The sequence below is a fragment of the Oryzias latipes genome, chromosome 9, assembly GCF_002234675.1.
Source record: "Oryzias latipes chromosome 9, ASM223467v1".
Taxonomy (NCBI): Eukaryota; Metazoa; Chordata; class Actinopteri; order Beloniformes; family Adrianichthyidae; genus Oryzias; species Oryzias latipes.
In genome coordinates this window covers 9,561,580-9,580,245 of record NC_019867.2, presented here as the reverse complement: position 1 = coordinate 9,580,245, position 18,666 = coordinate 9,561,580, and the positions used below count along the sequence as shown (strand labels likewise).

The following is an 18,666-nucleotide window of genomic DNA, read 5'->3' as shown; positions in this document are numbered from 1 at the left end:
TTCCTGCTGGTTTAAGCTCCACCCCTTTTTCGTCATCAACATGCGGCGAGTGTTTACAGGAAGCGTGGTTCCTTTTATCCACGCTGGAAACTCCTTTTAAAGTTTTTATTATGACTATGGATATTACGTTTCTTGGTACTGGGTCGGCTTACCCGTCCCCTCACCGCGGTGCCTCGGCTCTGGTTCTGCGTTTGGACGGGGACTGCTGGTTGTTTGACTGTGGAGAGGGAACCCAGACTCAGCTGATGAAGAGCCAGCTGCGAGCCGGTTAGACGTTCTCTGTTGTTTTTCTGGCCAGTTATATGTAGTGGGTCATATAACACTTGGTAATATCACTGAATATTGGGTAACATTTCACCAAATTATGCTGCAAACAAACAAAACAAAAACAAAAAAGTAAACCTTTTTCAAATACATATTCTGCAAAAATTCTTCATTTCTGTGTTGAACAACAAGGTAACATTATTTAGATTAATGTATAATTAATTGTTTGCTCTACAGCTGAATCAAAGAAATTATTTATTTTGGTTTTTTAAACAAAGTTAAACATAACTACAATGTCTATTGATGTGGTTGTTGGTCAAGTTTCCATAAGCAGAGCTCTGATTGGTCAAAACTGTTCTGACCACAAACCAACTTTTCTGGACACAGTCACTTGACTGCAGAAGTTAAACACGATCAACTAACCCAAAATTTGCAGTTTACAATTTGTTTTTGATGATGGTACAAGATGATCAATTTTACAAAAACAATCCAGAGTCTTCAATTAGATCGTATGACTGTCCACACGCTTTTTGTCCCTTTTTTTAGACGTAAACTAAAAGCATCATTTTTGCTTTTATTCTTTCTTTTCATGCCAAGCAACACCTGAATGAGTTTATTCAAATGAACAAAAATACTTTTTTTAACCTGTTTGCAGCTATGATGGTAGCATTTGCTTGTAGGCAAATGTTTGTGCGTTTCATGTGTGACAAAGATATGTCGTCATGAAATGAACACTGGACATTTTAAGGGCTGCATGTTCATATGTCTGCTGTGACCCCTGTGCCATTCTGTCCACGCAGGTCGAATCACCAAGGTTTTCATCTCCCACTTGCACGGAGACCACTTGTTCGGTTTGCCTGGTCTTCTTTGCACCGTAAGCCTCAACAGCAGCGCTGAATCCCAACAGAACCTGAAATGTGTGGATATCTACGGGCCCCGGGGCCTTCGACACTTTCTCAGGGTCACACTGGGGCTCACAGGATCACAACTGCTCTTCCCTTATGCAGGCAAGCTATAAAAAAAAAAGGCTCTACATAAGATGCATTTTTTTTTTTGTTAGAAATGCTTTTTCTTTACTGTTGAGTTGAAATTTTCATTTTTCCTGTCAAATAACTGATTTCTGCCGCGACTCTTAGTTTTTCTGCTCTATTGGTGTAAATGTTTCCACAGTTCATGAGCTGGAGCCGACACCAGACCAGTGTCCACAAGAGGGACTGCTTAGTATTGAGGTAGCCGTTTAACTTTTTGTTATATAAAAGACATGTCTAGACAAAAAGGGAGTTGTTTTTTTTAAGTATTTGTTGCCATAAGTTTTGGTAAATGGCGTATACTTATATAGCGCTTTCTACCCACTTTCGAAAGACCAAAGGTCACAGTCACAGTCCCATTCACCCACGCACACACACATTCACACACTGGTGGCGGCTCCGCTGCCGAACGCTGGCGCCAACCTCCCACCAGAGGCAAGGTGGGGTTCAGTGTCTTGCCCAAGGACACTTCGACACATGGGCGTGCAAGGCGGGAATCGAACCTGCAATATTACGATCATGGGTCGACCGCCCTACCGCTGCACCACGGCCACCCACAAAGTTTTAAATTTTGGCTGTTGATTTTAAACATACTAGAACGTGTTTAAATTTAATGTGGTCCTTTTTTCTGCCCTTGTTCCACCAGCTAGCCACGGAGCGCGGCCCGCTCCATCCCCAGGAGCAGCCTGGCAGGACAATTTGTCTGGATGCTGAAAGTGACTCTTACCTTCTCTTTGAGGACAAGAAGTTTGTAGTGAAAGCCTTCAGGTTGTTTCACCGCATCCCTTCTTTCGGGTTTTGCATTCAGGAGCACGATCGACCAGGGAGACTTAAAACTGAGCTACTTAAAGAACTTGGTATGGAGCCGTTTTTCATCTGTTGCTTTAGCTTATTTGGTAAATAATTACAATAAAATAATGTCCTACTGTTTTTAATGTGTCCAGTAATTTTCTATGGCAGTATAAACAAAGAATTTTAAGCCTATTGATGAGCGTATTTTATTCAAAATCCTTTTTTCTTAAAGACCAAACTTCGTGTTTAAAACACTGAAGTATATGTAAAGGAAGAAAACCATAAAAAGTAAACGGAGGAGTTTGTAAATGTTAGACTGGAGTAAACAAGCTTTGGAAATATTAGAAGGGATTTTTTGTAAACTAAACAAACTCCTTTTGTGATGTATCAGGCATGAAGCCAGGACCTCTTTTTGGACGTCTGAAAGCTGGGGAGACAGTAACTCTGGAAAATGGGCGTGTGGTTCTGCCCAGTGAGGTTCTGGAGAAGGCCATCTCAGGAAGGAAAGTCTGCATTTTAGGAGACTGCAGCTCCGTGCTCGGGGAGGCGGCGCTCCGATTGTGTCACGGAGCGAACGTGCTGGTTCACGAGGCCACGCTGGGGAACGAGCATCAGGAAAAGGCCGTGGAGCACGGACACAGCACGCCTGGGATGGCGGCAGCGGTGGCGCGGGCCTGCTGTGCGCAAAGGCTGGTTCTTTACCACTTCAGTCAGAGGTACAAACCCAGCTCGCTGCTGAAGGACGGGGACGAGAACGAAGTGTTGGGGCTTAAGAGGGACGCTGAGGAGGCACTTCAGGGCAGAGACGTAGAGGTGACACTAGCAGAGGACTTCATGACTCTACCTGTTCCTCTAAGAAGGTAACAAACTGTTTACATTACTAGTGTCCAATTGAGTAATAAGAAAAGAAGCAAAATCTAAAAAAAGGAGAAAATTGAAGAGAATTAGCAGTTCTGGGGAAAAAAAAGTTTCTTTTAATCTTTTTACAACCAAAGTTAAAAAAGTTTGCGTCTTTATTGAGTAAATAATCCACATTTTCACTGGTGTTAAATGAAAACATCGATTCCACAGCAAAGAAACTCAGTTTCACTGAACCTTTTCCAGAGCTTTATTTCTGGATCTGTACACAAGGTATTCAAGTACAACATAAAATACAAAATAATGTTTAACAAAAGGAAGAAAAAGAACAGCAATGTTTATGTACAATTTCTATAAACAATAAAGATAGCTTCTTGAACATTTCTCATAGTGAAGTTTTTGATTGTCTATATTTCTGGATATACATTTTTTAAAATTTGCAGGTTTTTATTCACAAAGGTATTTCTTTTTTCCAAAGGATTTGAGTTTTTTTTCCCTCTATTCTTTTTTTAAAACCACAACTGCTTTATTTCTCTTTTTTTAAACTTCAAAACACAATACAAAATATAAAATAAATTTGTTTAGTGCTCTCCTGCACACAAGTCTCATAGAATATCACATTTTCGAGTTCACAGGGTGGTGAAAATGTACTTTTACTACTTAATGGCCTTTACATTCTGACAGTTTTCTTCATCTTTGTACAAACCACAGGTGAAATAAATATCACTGCACCGCTAAAGCTAGAAGACCTTGAAGGACCTACTGCATTATGCACGTTGCATTAAAAGAGAAACTAGCTCTCCACAGACTTGGAGCAGCAGCCACCCCTTTACCATCAAGACAGATATAGACCACGACATGTGACGTTTTTTTCCCCCAATGAAAGAAAGATGCGTCTTTTACACATGGCTGCAAGTCTCAAATGCAAAAAAAAACTAAATTGCAACATTGAGTTAATATCAATACGTCTTTAGGTAAAGCCGTTTTCAGTGGTACACTTCAGGGACAAGCACAGCTGGCATGCGTCTTTTCAGCCGTGTCCTGGTGTTTGGGTAGTATGTTTTTGTTTGTTTTTTTCAAAAAAGAGAAAAAATAAGTTTGAACAACAAGCCAAAGAAGTAGAATGCAAAACCCCAAAAGTCTGTACATATATACAAATTATTGCCTTTCTGACAAGGTATCAAATAAAGACTCATGTATCAACACAGATTCACAAGTGTAAGAGGTCAGTTAATAGACTATTTAAAGGCTATTTGCTATATATTTACATGAAATACAAAGGTGGATATTCCTTTTCTGATGCTGGGCTTGGAAACCAAATTACTCAACCAAACCGATGACTTTCAAAATGACCAATGGTTGGTGAGAAACCTCTGCAAATGATAAAATACTACATTTCTGGACTTGACAAACACGATGTGCCCCTTGAAACAAACTAAATAGTCATAGCACAATGCATAGATAAATTAAGTAAACACTACAGCATCAGATGAACCGATGCTGACCGCCTAAACATTTTTAACATTTCACAATTATGGACTTCAGTCAAGCAAATCCGCTCCAATTCTGCTACTTTACTCCCACAAAGTTGTCAACCAGATTTTTAAAAAGGCATCTCTAGTCAGGACAGGGTAGGCAGAGGTTCAGTACAAAATGACAGAAGCTTTTAACGTAATACTGCTAGCAGGTTTACCCGAGCTGGCTAATAAGTCAGAAAAAAAAACAACAAATGGCGCTACTTTAATTTTACCACTTCTACAAAAAAAAAAAAAAAAAAACAACACAGCTGAACCTGACTACAAGCAGCATAATTCATAGCTTGGAACTCAATGAAATCTCATTAGGGTAAAGGAATAAGCAAGAAATACAAACTTTACTGTGTCAGTGTTTCAATGGCTATCAACCCAAGCAAAATTGTTGCATTGCTGCAAGTTTGCCTAGAGGAACAGGGAAACAAGGCGACACCCATTGTTTCAGCCTGCACCAACCGTTTGGAATATTAAAATGAATGGAATTTGTTTTGCAACATGGGAGATGAATAAGGCTGACAGAAAAAAAAAAAGATGTTCAGTTTCGCCAAATTAAGCTTAAAATCCGTGGAAGAAAAAAAAGGTCTGGACAAGCTTCAAAAGGAATAAAAGCAATAAAATAAAACAAAGAGGGCCTCATGGGTAAAGCTACATCTTTTCAAGCTAGTCTCTGTGCTAGTGTTGCCAACACAATATGCACCCAGGTGTAGACATAGGAAAATCTACACCTATCTGGTACCTGTAAAACAAAGCACTTTAAACATCTTAAATTAAAAGTACCACTTCAGGACACACACAAAAAGAAAGGTAACTAAATGCTAACATGATTTTGGCAGCTGAAGGAATGGCAGGATAACCAACTGGAGCTCTGACGATGCTGTGGGTAAATGCAAAGGGAAGATTTCCCAGCTCTCCTGCAGCTTCTGGGCCCCACTGCATGTGGACGTTACACACTTCAAGAATGCAGACGAAAATAAAATAAATGGCTATATAACTCTTGAGAGAAATCAAGATTTTAGTTCTATATGGTAGACATCACTGATGTCATATTACAAAAAATAAAAAAAAAGTATATTTATATACATATAGATATATATTTATATAGATTTTAAACAAATCGGAGTTTCCAGTGAGGTCAGTCTTATGTACAAACAAGAAAATAGTTTCAAAAGGGAAGAACAGAGAGGAAACGAGGAAGATCACTCGGACTGAAGTGCTGCAGTGTGTTGTGTGTGGTGCCGTGTGTGAGCTCCTAGAAAACCATTGGGCTCACCACTGCCAGCTAAGCTGGCAAAGTCCGTCACTGACACCGCCATTTTAGCGCCAGTTATTCTGTGGTGATGCGTCGTTCGCCGCGCTTCAAAGTCCACGCCCAGGTTACCCACAGACACGTCACTGATAAAAGAGTCGGGCAGGGCCATCTTGAGTCTCTTGGATGGCCGTTCGCACTCCTTCGTGACGCACACTCCTCCCAGCTGACCCAGGTCTGAGTGGTAGAAGCCGGCGTCGAGCATGTTGAGGCAGCCGGGGTCTCCACCGTTCGTGGGAAATCCCAGGGATTCATCGTGGCTCAAAGAACTGCGATGAAGACTGTCCAGTGGGGGAAAGCTGTACGAGTCCAGGCAACTGACTTCAGCAGGCGAGCAAACTGTAGCTACAGTGTTGCTCAAAGCTACAACAACACAAAACTCAGTTAGCACACAAAACAGTTTTCCAGTTTCTCAACCAAGTCCCATCACTGACCTGTAAGGTCGCTGGCTGTGATGGAGTTGAGCAGACTGAGCTGCTGTTCTGTTGTTTCCATCCTCCCTCCTCCACCTGCTCCTGAACACACAGAGGAGGAGCTGTCCATTGCCAGGCCCTCAGCTTCATCCACCAGCCTGTCCATCAGATCACTGCATACAAAAATAAAGGTATTATAAAACACCTCTGATCACTTTTCTCTGGGTAAAAGGTTTTAATTATTTTAGAAATAACTGATTTTTTCCCCCTGTTACTTACGTTACACCTGGATAGGTGTTATACTTTTTCTTCCCGAACCGATTCTGCTGAACAAAGAAGTCAAAGCGCTCGGACTTTTTCCACCTATAATAAAACGCCACGCACTCTGCAACTGTTCGTGTTGTGACCTGAGAGGAAAAATGACAAAAGAGGAGGGGTGAAAACACGACACCTTGGATGTCTTTTGTTCATGTTTCTCTGCAAAACAGAAAACTCACTTTGTGTTTCTGAATGAGGTGAAAATTTTTGTCATGCATCTGCAGCCCGTGTTCAAAGTTCCTACATTCGTCCTCCGACCATGGGGGGGATTTTTCTGAAAGAGAAACGTTTTGTTGTTCAACAACAGCAGGAGTGTTATTGCAAAAAATCCCAAAATTCCTCCTTAATTTATCAAAAACAAACGAGGAACATTGATGTGCATCATCAGTGTATCTAACGATACCAATGACATGACAGAATGAAATGAAAGTCATTCATTTATTTGTTTATTGTCTATTAAGGTTAATATAGATGAGATCAAAAATCCCTCTGGTTTCCTCATCAACGGTTCCTCTTTGTTCCAAGAAAAGGAACACCAACTTATCTGGTAAGTAAAAACATGCGTTGACTGGAAGTTGTAATTCACAAATTGATAAAAACTAAACAAAAGATTTTTTCCAAAGAAAAAATTCAAAGATATCTGCCCATCTTGCCAGAGTGGACAGCATCCCAGTAATATTAATAATAATAATAATAATGGATTGGATTTATCTGCGCTTTTCAAGTCACTCAAGGCGCTTACATTGTGTCCATTATTTATTCACTCATTCACATTTGCTGATGGTAAGCTATGGTTGTAGCCACAGCTGCCCTGGGGCAGACTGACAGAGGCGTGGCTGCCAGTTCGCGCCTACGGCCCTCTGACCATCACCGGGATCATTCAGGCACATTCACACACCAGTGGAGCCACACTGGAGGCAAGGAGGGGGAAGTGTCTTGCCCAAGGACACAACGACAGTTGGCTGGGGGGAGCAGGGATCGAACCGTCAACCCTTCGATCATTTGACGACGCGCTCACCTGCCTGAGCCACTGCCGCCCTCTATATTGGTCTATATATCTATATTTCAGTTTTTCAGGTGAGGATTTAAGACTTGAGTTTGTTGCATCTGAAGTGAAAAGGGTGACTTGTGTCCAACAGGATTCTAACAAACCCATTCAATGTTTGTCCACACCATGATGACCTTAGTTACAAAAGATTCTGATACCAGACCATCGGAAATTATGAAAATTAGAATTGATTCTAAAAAATCTTTGCTCAAAACTGCAATAAACACTAAGTAATTAGAAAAGAAGTCTCCACCTTACAGTGTTTCATAAAATACATGGATACTGTGGGTTGTTCCACTATTTTAAAATAGTTTTGACAGTTTTAGTTTCAATTTTCCAATATTATTAAACCTCTTCAAACATGTTAAAATAATGGAACTCAAACCTAAATTAATTTTTGCATTTTTTTGTAGTGCTTTAAGGATAAAAATGGAACTCATTTACTTACCTTTTGAGGATTTTAGATGGCTGCAGTATCTCTCTAGTGCTTCTCGGGTATTGTAGTTGCATTTGACAAGCTCATGCAAAGCCTTTATTTAAAAAAAAGAAAGAAAGAAAAAGTGATACCATCAGAACTCCAGTAATGAGGTAATGAAGTACAACCTAAACTAGTAAAAGTTTCATACTTTGCTAAGCTTGCATTTCTCATTCCATTAGTGTATACTGGATTGGTCTTTGGAGCCACGGTTTACCTGCTCATTGTCTCGAACACTCATCGCTGCTTTGTCATTTCCCGTCCTCTCATTGGCTGTCCTTGACCACGCATCAGACAAGAATCCCTTCACCTTGTTTTCTGACAGTACACCTGGACTCCACATCAACTCGTCGTCATTTTCATACACTGCACAAAAACAGTACAGACATTTTAGCATTCATCACATTTGCTAAACTTAAGGGAAATATAACAGCAGTTATTCTGTGCGTTTTCAAATAAAAGGCGGCGTCACCTTTTTCTCCATCTTTGTAGTGACAAATGCATGAAGGAACTTCTGCTTGGTACTCTGATCCAACCATGATTTCCTTTTAAACAAAAAGAAAAGTTATGATAAAAAAAAAACAATATTGCAAAACTTAACACAAGCTGTGACATGTAACCACTTACTTTTCTAGTGTCATCTAAGCCATCTTCATCACATTCTGATTCTTTATCCCCGTCAGAGACAGCGTTAGCTGAAAACACAAAAGGAAAATAGTCTTTTTGAGACATGCAATAAACCTTGCAAACTGATGAAACTATTTTAACATATTTTTCAAGAAAGCTAAATGGAAAAAAAAAATTTTGGTGCTAAAGTGACAGGGAAAAAATATGTTTGTTAAAAAAAAAAAATATATATATATATATATATATATATATATATATATATATATATATATATATATATATATATATATATATATATATATATATATAAAATTTTCAATATAAATAAAAATTTTCAATATAAAGAATCTTATTGAGGCCATTTAACCTGTCAGGTATGTGTCACTTAGGGGAAATGGGGAACTGCAATAATCGAAATTGGCATAAATCCCTAATAAACTGATCAAACTGGAGAGTCTTTCAATATAAGGCTTAACTTTTTGCATTTTTTTCTGAAGTTTGGCCAACTTCATCCAATTGTGATATTTCATATAGAGATGCAATTTGACAGCCAAGTTCCCAATCTCATTTTTTAAAAATTAGCCTAACTGACAGGAGTAATATTGCTGTGATGGCAGGGACGACGAAAGCACTAAGAAGACAAAATAAAAATCCCACCAATATGAAAGCTGTTGATTTTTTTATGTAAATATGTTTTGAATATCTCTCACTTACATCGAAGTGTTCTTGGAAAGAAATCAGTGGCCTCATGTGAGGTAACTGAGGGAGTCAGATCATCAGCCGAAGACTGGGTCTCCTCCTCATAATCTCCAGACAACAGATCTTTAGCTATTTCTTCCTAAATAGAAAATACAACACCATTAAAAAAGTGTTCAGGCAAGTATTAAAACGGTCATGTGATCCATATAAATAAATCTTGATCCATCTTAAAAATGTATCAAGTTTTATTTCCCAAAACAGTTGATTGTATTGATGAGGCAATTCTTTAAGGAATCTGTTAAATACAATTTCCATTCAATTTAGACTGATTGTATGTCTAAATAAAACTGATGCTTAGTAAAATACACAAAAATGCCACTTATATCTTTACCACAAGCAAATCAAAACTTTTCACACAAGATTCTTTCACAAAAATTGGTGCATCTATCTCTAACTGCCAATTGAAAATGTGTTCAGTAAATATATCAAAGGACTTGCCTTATCCAAAGTCATGTCCGGCAGCTCATCAGTCAGGTCTCCAGAGGAGCTGTCTATACTGGCCGAGGCCTCGTAGCGATATAAAGCCAAAAGTTCCTCCAACGGCATGTTTCCTTCCTGATTATTAAAAAAAGAATTTAACATTTGAGTCAAAAGACGGCAGAAAAGCCTTTGTGCAGTGGGTGAATTTAAATCATCTTAATTACTACTTATTGAAAACTGATTACACACAAAGCAACACTTATACAGTGAGGCAAATTAGTATTTGTAAATCAAAAATTCAGCAATATGTCTCACTTAAAGGGGTTAAAGAGGTCTGCCATGTTTATTAGTTACACTTCCACTATTAGAGACAGAATGTTAAAATAAAAAATCTAATAAATCACATTGTATGATTTTTAACAATTTTTTTTTCCCTGATACTGTATTTATCCCTCAGTGGGGAAATTCCTCTCTGCATTTGACCAATCCCCTGGGGGAGCGGTGAGCTGCACCTGAACTGCGCTCGGGAGGCATTAGCGTTAAGGGTCTTGCCTAAAGACCCTCACTGAGTGATGTTAATTGCTCGCCATTGATATGGTACTTGCCCCAGTACCATTGCTCATTCCCCTCCAGGAATCGAACCCTGGATTCCTGCATGGCAGCTTCTCACCTTACCAACCGAGCTACTCAGCCGTTTTTTTTTTTTTTTTTTTTAATGGTGCAGAAAATAAATATCTAGCTCCTACAGACAAGGATTCTGTCCCTCAAAGGCCTGTTACTTCTTTTTTAATAACCTCTTCCATCCTCCACTTGTTTACTGTATAAATGGCACACATTTGAACTGATTTTCTGAAATAAAAGACACCTGTCCAATACTTTATTTACTTTTTTTTATTTTATTTTGGATCAAAACAAGAGACCCTTTAGCAAAAATAACACACAAAGTAACTTATCAATTAACACAGGTGTATCGTTTTTTTATTAGTTTACCTTTTCCAGATCCGCAAGTTCAGAGTTGAAGTTTGTTCCACCTTCTATAGACTCTTCTTCCTCAAGAGTTCTTTCATCATCAAACTCGTGAACTAACATTTCTGCAGTTGGGTCAAAGTCATGGTCCTCCGATGATAAAGAGCCAACTGAGGGAGAAAAAAAAATGTGTTAAACTTTTTTAAAGCAAAAATGTTTAAAATGCTTGATTTTGTCTAAAGCAGACCATTCCCATTAACATCAACGAAATGTCTGGAAGACAATCACTTCTGTTTGTGTGTTTGTGCTTTTTGTATGTGTAGGCTTTTAAAGACAGTGAATTTTGAATTATTTTTATGCACATTTCTTTTAAAACACATTAACAAAATGAAGAATAAATGCAGTGTTCTTACCTGGACTTGAACTCCCTAGGGAAGCCTGAAAAAGATTTTTTTAAAAGCTGATGTTACTACCACAATAAAAGCCAGGTTTAAACCTTGAAGAATACTTTAAAACATAATGAGATGATTTATTCCTGACTCAATAATGCACAGAAGCAACACAGTCACAAAGCTAATGATGAAAGAAGTAGTTAAAAAAATATATTTCAAAAGCTGTAAAAGCTACTCTGATCATGTAGAACTTGACAACACATCTGGCAGAAAAATTTCAGCTGATATGCATTCCCAAATGCCTTTTGGCCAAAAAATACATCGAAGTGAATCTTCGGTATTTTTGCCAAAAGGTGTCATAAAAGTATATAGATTATGTTTTTTTTTTTAAAAATGTAATTAACAAATTATTTCAAAATAGGGTAGTTAGACCGCTAATGTTCCCACTCGTACTTAGCTAATTTAAAATTAGCATTGTGACCAACAACTGACTCCCATAATGAGATATTTCGATTGAAATTTCGAAAATACTTAGTGACCACGAAGATGAGAGTAAAACTAAAATTAGTTTGAAGTGAGAATAGCCTAAATCTACGCACTGTCGGCTTCTGATACCACTAACTAGCTAACAAGCTAACCAAAAACCCGGAATGTTATAGCCGAACATCGAAAAATGTAAACAGTAATTTCACTTAACGGAAGGCAATCGATGCGCTGGGGCAGAATTTGACACTTTAAAGCCGTCACCTAGGCCTAAAAACGGAACATTAATTTTCATTCAACACTAATCGACCCAATCTTGTGTACATTATAAGCAGTGAGCTAACGTTAAATTAACCTATTCAATTTACACAGCGGCTACAGCGAAGCAGCTGAGAGCAAAGGCGCAGCGGCCTCGTAATATTGGATCGGTTCAGACATTCAAGCACATTTTAGACCAATAAAGTCAACATATACAACTAAAAACAAGCTCAATGGAAGGCAAAAAACATTATTTTCGCAATCGATAAGCTAAAAAGAGAAAATACAACACACAATTTTAAAAAATATCGATTAAAGACCGTTTGCTTCTCCCCTGTTTTCCCTCTTACCTCCGCCATATTGGTACCTTTAGCTAATGGGCTCGCTGTAGCGCAGTACCCGGATGAGCCGGATGAGCCAATCAGAGATCCAGGTGACCATTGGAGTCGTGACGCCGCTGGACGCCGCTCCTACCGACTGCTGTGGAGAAAAATATGTAGGATTTTTTAACGCTGATTTCAAGCAAATTTTACGGGAGAATGCAAAAATGTACAAAAATATGGATTTGCATTCAATCTAAGTATATATTTACCAATTTATCCGGGTATTACCTTGTCAAGATACATTTCTAGAATATTCACAGAATGTTCTTTGCAGCATCCAACCTTACCCATAGTTGCGTCCTTCTAAAATAAAGCAAATTTTATTTTAACCACAAGTTTTTTGTCTGTTCAGTCAAGGTTTTAACAGCGTCTAAACGTGCACTATTTACTATAAAATTAGAGAAAATTTTGTTAATTGGGTGTACGCTTGTTTTCTTTCATTCTGTGATGGCAATTTCTTTTTATGTCGATTTTTTTCAAAAGGTGGACAATAAAATACCTGAAATATGCACCAGTGAGAAATAAGTCAATTGGAACTTTAATATCCAGAAAGGTTCCTAAACGAACAACGTTATAATTCTCTGTTATATCCGAGAAATGTAACAAATTAAGAACAAAATACAACAATTAATGACCAAGTGACCAAAAAATAGATAAAAACCTCGATGAAATGGTGAAATGGTCTTGTCTACATAAAATATGATACATAGGGATGAACAAATAAAATAAAAAAAAAACTTCAAATGTCTTAATATATATTATTAAAGAAATGCAAAATACAATTTACATAAAAAAATGACTGTTAATCTGAAAAAAATAAAGACAAAATTCTGTTGATATCTGTATAAAATACCAGTACATAAAGAGTCAAAATAGCCTAATTCATTCTGGAAAAAAAAAAAAAGGTTTAATGTGGTTCTTTTTATTATCTATTTATGTTTAATAACAATTTAGGAATATACAGAATATATATAAGAATATAGGAGAAAAAGAACACTACCAATTCATAATCCTTGGTCACATGACTTTCAATTAAAAGTCGTGTCGTAGAAACTAGAACCTTTTAATAGCCCACTAGTGCACTAGTGGGTCAAATAATGTTTACGGTAATTCAATTTTTTCACACTTAAATTGTCTGTCTTTCTATTTCTTTTTCCTTCCGTTTTTTTTTTTTAACTGAGACATGATAAAGGTGCCGAACTGTGAGATAATTGTTTTGTCTTACCATCAACTCAATTTGTATGTTTTAAAAGACCCAGTGGTCAAATGCTTAACCCTTGTGCTATCTTAGATTACCCCACCCTTACATTGACGTGTTCTCCCCACTATGACAAAGGTGGATAAAGGTGGAGAAGATTTCATGTAATCCATGGACACCAGTGAGGTTGACAAATCATTGAAGAAAAAAGGTTCAGAGCGCTGTCTAGTGGGCTTAGATGACCCAACTCCCAACGTTAAGGTTCCTAGGATAGCACAAGGGTTAAGGCATTAGCTTTCAAAGCCAGGAGTGGTGCAATTGTGGGTTGTCATTAAACAGTTGACCATCCAATTGTCAATCATTTAGTGATACATTTCTGGTGTGATAATCATTGTGTCCTTTGTAAATTCCGCTTAAAACTTGCAACTTCTTTTCAGTCATGTATTGAATGCAACTTGATCCCACTGGCCCCGAAGGTAATAACTACATGGATGTCTGCTGTAAGAAAGTCTGGATAATCTGGCTCCTTTGGCATGGGCACATCCAAGACAGGAGATGCTTCCAACAATATTTCCTGCCAAGAACAACAAAAGGACATGTTTGATTCTACTTTATTCCATACAAATATAACTTGTATTTTACTTTTTGAGTTGTTTTTTGTAACCTTTCTGTATCAAAGAAATCTAGGAGTTTTAATAAAATTAGTATCCATGCTATAACAATCTTGCCATGTTTTGTGTGTGTGAGATGCGGTTGCAGTGTTACATTTGCACCACAAATAAAGCATGTTCTTTCTGAATTGCTGTTTGTTTTGCATTTCACATGTCTGCCTAAAAAAACCCGTTACATTTGCATTAATGCGTTGGATGTCAGTTTGAAGGATATGTTGGCTCTCAAATGCAGAATAAAAAAGATATTTAGACTACTACTGCACAAACAGTCATTATTCTGAGGTGCAATTTGGCAAAATATGTATTGAAATGATTCAAAATTGCTGCCTGTGCAACTTGACTTTTCAATTAGACGACTGCAGAATCTCAAGCTGTTATTTACAGTTTTGTCTGACTCAACGCCCTTTAACAAACCGATGACCTGTTCAGCAGTAACCATGATGAAATGAGAATAGATGGATGCTTTATCTTAATTGTTTTCCTTTTTAAAACTTGTTAGAGGAAGTTACTGTACTGAAAAATCTGCATAAGGTGTAGGAGGGCAGAGCAGCCTTTGTTAGAGTTGAGTCACTCTTTCAGACAATTCAGAGGCACATCTCTTTAGAAGAGCCATCACAATCAATAAAAGACCCGTTCATGTGATTACCTAACCTTCACATTTAAAATACAATATTGTACACATTTACTAGAAAGGTTGTCTGCTTAAACATATATTTCTTTGTTGCTGATTCCTCCACTTTGAGCACGGTGAATGCAACAACAAAAGTAATCTTTATTATCTAATTCTCTTCGCACTTTTGTCTAATAATTTATGATGAGTCATTTAAAAGTGCTTTCAACGCCTACTTTAACAAAACAATGTGGTCAAGAAGATGTGGGTCCTGAGCTAATGAGTGAAACTGTCAGGTCACCAAGTTATCCTCTGACGTAAGTTCTAGAGATGTGGGTCACGAAGGGTCACAGTCCATTGTTATAGTGCAAAACAGAAGCTCCTGATTAACACTGGTCCACACCTACACCGACTTTCCAAGTGTCTTGCAACCACTAACTTCAGTACGGAATCATTTATTGGAATAGTGTTATTGTTGTCTCTTTTTTCAGGAGTTGCTAGAGCAGATCATTTAGGTTTATTTGCCGAATACTCTTGCCACCTCCATTTGTCGTCTACTGTCTTTGTCTTGTACTTCTAGGCTTGGCAGCTATGTCTTTAGCATCTTTTTACTTGTATATTCACCATTCCTCTTCTGAACCTGTACACTTTTTTCTTATCATTCTTGCTGAAACTTTATGAAACTTTCCTCCTGCTGTTCCAACCTGGTTGCACACGCCTGATCCACACTTTTCCCCATTATGTCGCTTTGGACCAGGGTTGTACAAACCTTTTGCAGAAAGGGCCAGATCTGGGGAGGTCAAAATGTTTGAGGGTCAATCATTCGGCCTGACATTCTCTGAACTATTTTCTTCTTTCTCTTTCGGCTTTTCCCATCAAGGGTCGCCACAGCGAAACAACCTCTCTTTCGTGGATGAGTTGCATGGTTAACTTGGGAATGTTCTACGCCGGATGCCCTTATTGACGCAACCCTCTCAATTTACCCGGGCTTGGGACCGGCACAGAAGCAGATTCTCTGAACTATTTTAATGACGTTAAATGCATATGAACGATTTTATGAACATTTTATTGCAGTGGCATACCTTTCATTTCTTAACATAATCCAATCTGAACGAATGTTTTTTTTAACCAAAATTAGTTTTGATTTGTCAGTATTTTGCTCTGCTCATTTCCAGTTGGCCTAGAGATAGCTTGTCATGTATGGTAGTCTCTTCTGATATTGAACTCCTTGAACACAGCCACAGTCTCTTATAGGTGGACACAGTTGTTTCATATTTCCTTGAAGAAAATATGCCAATTCTCTCTTGTCCTGGCAGTGGTGGCCCTCACTATCAGTTTTTTCTTTTTTATTTACAGCTTACATTTAGAAATGGTCTAGAAAGCATTACAGAAGGGCAGCACGATCATGTTGCCCCAGGTTTAAAACAGCTTAAAAAGCTTAAAATGCAATTTAACCAACCACAATCAAAAAATCGTATACATACAGTTTTTAGAAAATGCTAGGGGCTGCATATTTTTTAGCTTTATGACAGGAACCTGTGGGCCATTGGAAATTTGAAACCAGGCTGCATTCGACCCACGGGCTGGACTTTGGACATGCCTGCTTTAGACTGTTGACCCCTACACCTTTCTTTACCTTGACTACCAAAACTCCCATCATCCCCTTGAAGATTTAGGAGTAGGTTAACTTTGATCTCTGTATGACTTAAACTAACCCAAATATTCTACAGAGAAACTGTGATAGAAAATGAATTGCACTGATAACATAACAAGATATTTTTGTGCACTCAAGGAAGGATAATGTGAAGGATAACTAAAATTTACAATATGTTGGTAAAGCATTTAAGATATGAGAGCTCAGTCATGTCAGCCGGACTATTTTTTTGTAGAGTTGAAATGTTTGGTTCCTCATAAAAATTTTTTTTTAATTTTTTTATTCTTTTTTTATTCTTTCTTTAAGAATTTCCCAAATTTGTTCTATTTACAAGATAAAAATAGTGCTTATTATTATTTGTTTTATTTTCAGTTAAAACATACATGTTTGAAATAACCAAAGAAGTGCATTTCAAAAGGGAATCTACAATTTATATTTAAGCATCATTATTGAATGATGCTTCAATGAGCTTCATTGTGTTCTGTGCTGGCTAGTTCATTGTGTACTTCTCATGATCTGGACAGAGAACATCTCCATATCTAGCAGCACCAGCAGGTGGCAGTGTGTGACAGCGTCCAGCTCCCCATGACTCAGCAGGAGGAGATTCTCTGCTCTCAAACCCCCATCAGACACACTGAGTGTATGTTATTGTTAATGTGTTTTTGTGTGAGTTCTGCAAAACTCCAACATGTGCAATGACTAAACTTTGTGTATTTACAGCTGAAGTATATATATTCTGACATAAATTCTCTGTAGCTGCAGTTTACCATTGGAGCCTCTTTTAAAGGACTTAGACCTTTCAGAGTTTATATTATCCCTCAAAATCCTGTTGGTATTTCTGTAGGCAACAGTGATGCAATTTCCATGACATTTGTATCATCTATGACGCGAAATATAACTATATTGAAATGCATTTTACTATTTACGATTAAATGCTTTAGAAAACAGGATGTTGTTTTAACAACATGTTTGAAAAAAAAGATGAAATTATGTAATAAAAATCAATAAATCAATATTCTGATTCTAAAATACAGCACTTTATTTATTTTCATATTCAAGTTGGTTAAAATAAGTAACTGGGGCTGGTGCAAGCATCACTCAGTATAAAATCTCAGACACTTTTTCATTCATTCAGTTGTATTTATCTCTAAAATAAACCAAAGAGGGGGTTACTTTGTGCACTGAAAGAAAAATAAATAAATTAAAAGGGTACTGAGATATAATAAAAAAGCTGAGTATGTCCAATTCCAAATGTGCCCACTCTGTCTTTGAAGAGGTTTTTCTCGTACACTGATGGTACATTAGTAACAATGTACTAGGAACTGCTGCATGGAAGTGTCATTTTCCACGAAGGTGAAATGCTCCACAAAAGTGCACCACATGAACAGATTATGAAACATAGTGCCCCCTGGGCGAAAACTTGACAAAAGCTACTTTGTGTTAAAAAAAGACAATTTTTGAGTGTGAGTCCCACTGATGCCTATGTGCATTTTTAGCGATGTAGCATTTGCTTGATTTTTGTCTCCAAATCTGATTATTGCCGAATGCCTCCTTGAGTTAATTCGGACTCGCCTCAAGCTTTTTTCCGCTACTTTCCTTTATTCCTCCATTGTTCCACTGATCTTGTCCTTTTAGATAATTTTAAATGAATCTTTGAAAACAGTGTCCTTCTGTTTTGTACTTTTCATAGAATAACCTCAATAAAAGTCTAACAACCTCTTTTAACCTGCATCAGACTTGTACACATTGGAAGTATTCAGTTTTGTCCATAGTATTAAGTGGTACTGATAAATTAAGTGTAGTTCTTTTACTAAATTAACAAATTGTTACGTGTAGAAGCCATATTGAGTAATTCATCCTGTGGGTGTCGCTATGTCATCTTTGCTGTCAATACTAAATACATGTTAATGAGCTTACCTCAGCCAGGTGTGCTTCTGCCAGAAAGGCTAAAGGTCTTTGGCCGTTGTTGCAGAAAGAAATGAAAGAATGAGAGTGAATTCTGTTTTCAATTATGTAAAATAATAAAATCAAAAATTATCTATAACCTTGATCGAAATGCAAAGACTTTCATTTTGCTCGTCATACAGGAAAATGATAGATTAGTCAGCGGAGTGCATCAACCAAGTCAATCTGGCATCACACACCTCAGCAGCTTCAAGTTACAGACTTAGCTCCTATAATTATTCTCCTACATTGAGAGAATATTAATTG

General features: G+C 37.6%; 2 protein-coding genes across 4 annotated transcripts; one reads left to right on the top strand and one right to left on the bottom strand.

Moving 5' to 3' along the window:
• The first annotated feature begins 21 nt into the window (after positions 1–21).
• Positions 22–4,720, top strand: elac1 (elaC ribonuclease Z 1). Its single transcript, XM_004072235.4, has 5 exons — positions 22–267; positions 1,065–1,271; positions 1,435–1,493; positions 1,939–2,149; positions 2,476–4,720. Exons 1-5 carry the CDS (start codon positions 111–113, stop codon positions 2,946–2,948), a joined length of 1,107 nt encoding a protein of 368 aa, XP_004072283.1. The 5' UTR covers positions 22–110; the 3' UTR covers positions 2,949–4,720.
• mier3 (MIER family member 3) lies at positions 3,179–12,373 on the bottom strand. Of its 3 annotated transcripts, none has more exons than XM_023958365.1 (13): positions 12,290–12,373; positions 11,220–11,244; positions 10,831–10,976; positions 9,859–9,975; positions 9,376–9,499; positions 8,662–8,729; positions 8,507–8,579; positions 8,252–8,400; positions 8,008–8,089; positions 6,691–6,785; positions 6,473–6,600; positions 6,215–6,366; positions 3,179–6,143 (listed from the first exon to the last, which is right to left on the bottom strand). In XM_023958365.1, exons 1-13 carry the CDS (start codon positions 12,296–12,298, stop codon positions 5,671–5,673), a joined length of 1,641 nt encoding a protein of 546 aa, XP_023814133.1. In that variant the 5' UTR covers positions 12,299–12,373; the 3' UTR covers positions 3,179–5,670. The 3 variants fall into 3 exon arrangements, with proteins under 3 accessions (XP_023814133.1, XP_023814135.1, XP_023814134.1); XM_023958367.1 differs by lacking the exon at positions 12,290–12,373 and adding an exon at positions 12,234–12,251; XM_023958366.1 differs by lacking the exon at positions 12,290–12,373 and having other exon boundaries at positions 11,220–12,192.
• Between the last annotated feature and the right edge of the window lie 6,293 nt (positions 12,374–18,666).

Coding starts and splice junctions, on each gene's coding strand:
- elac1 (XM_004072235.4), top strand. CDS start 111: ATGACTATGGATATTACGTTTCTTGGTACTGGGTCGGCTTACCCGTCC. Junction 1,494..1,938: donor AGGGACTGCTTAGTATTGAG/GTAGCCGTTTAA, acceptor TTGTTCCACCAG/CTAGCCACGGAGCGCGGCCC. Junction 2,150..2,475: donor TGAGCTACTTAAAGAACTTG/GTATGGAGCCGT, acceptor GTGATGTATCAG/GCATGAAGCCAGGACCTCTT.
- mier3 (XM_023958365.1), bottom strand. Junction 9,976..10,830: donor AACTTGCGGATCTGGAAAAG/GTAAACTAATAA, acceptor TTTAATAATCAG/GAAGGAAACATGCCGTTGGA. Junction 6,367..6,472: donor AACACCTATCCAGGTGTAAC/GTAAGTAACAGG, acceptor TTTTGTATGCAG/TGATCTGATGGACAGGCTGG.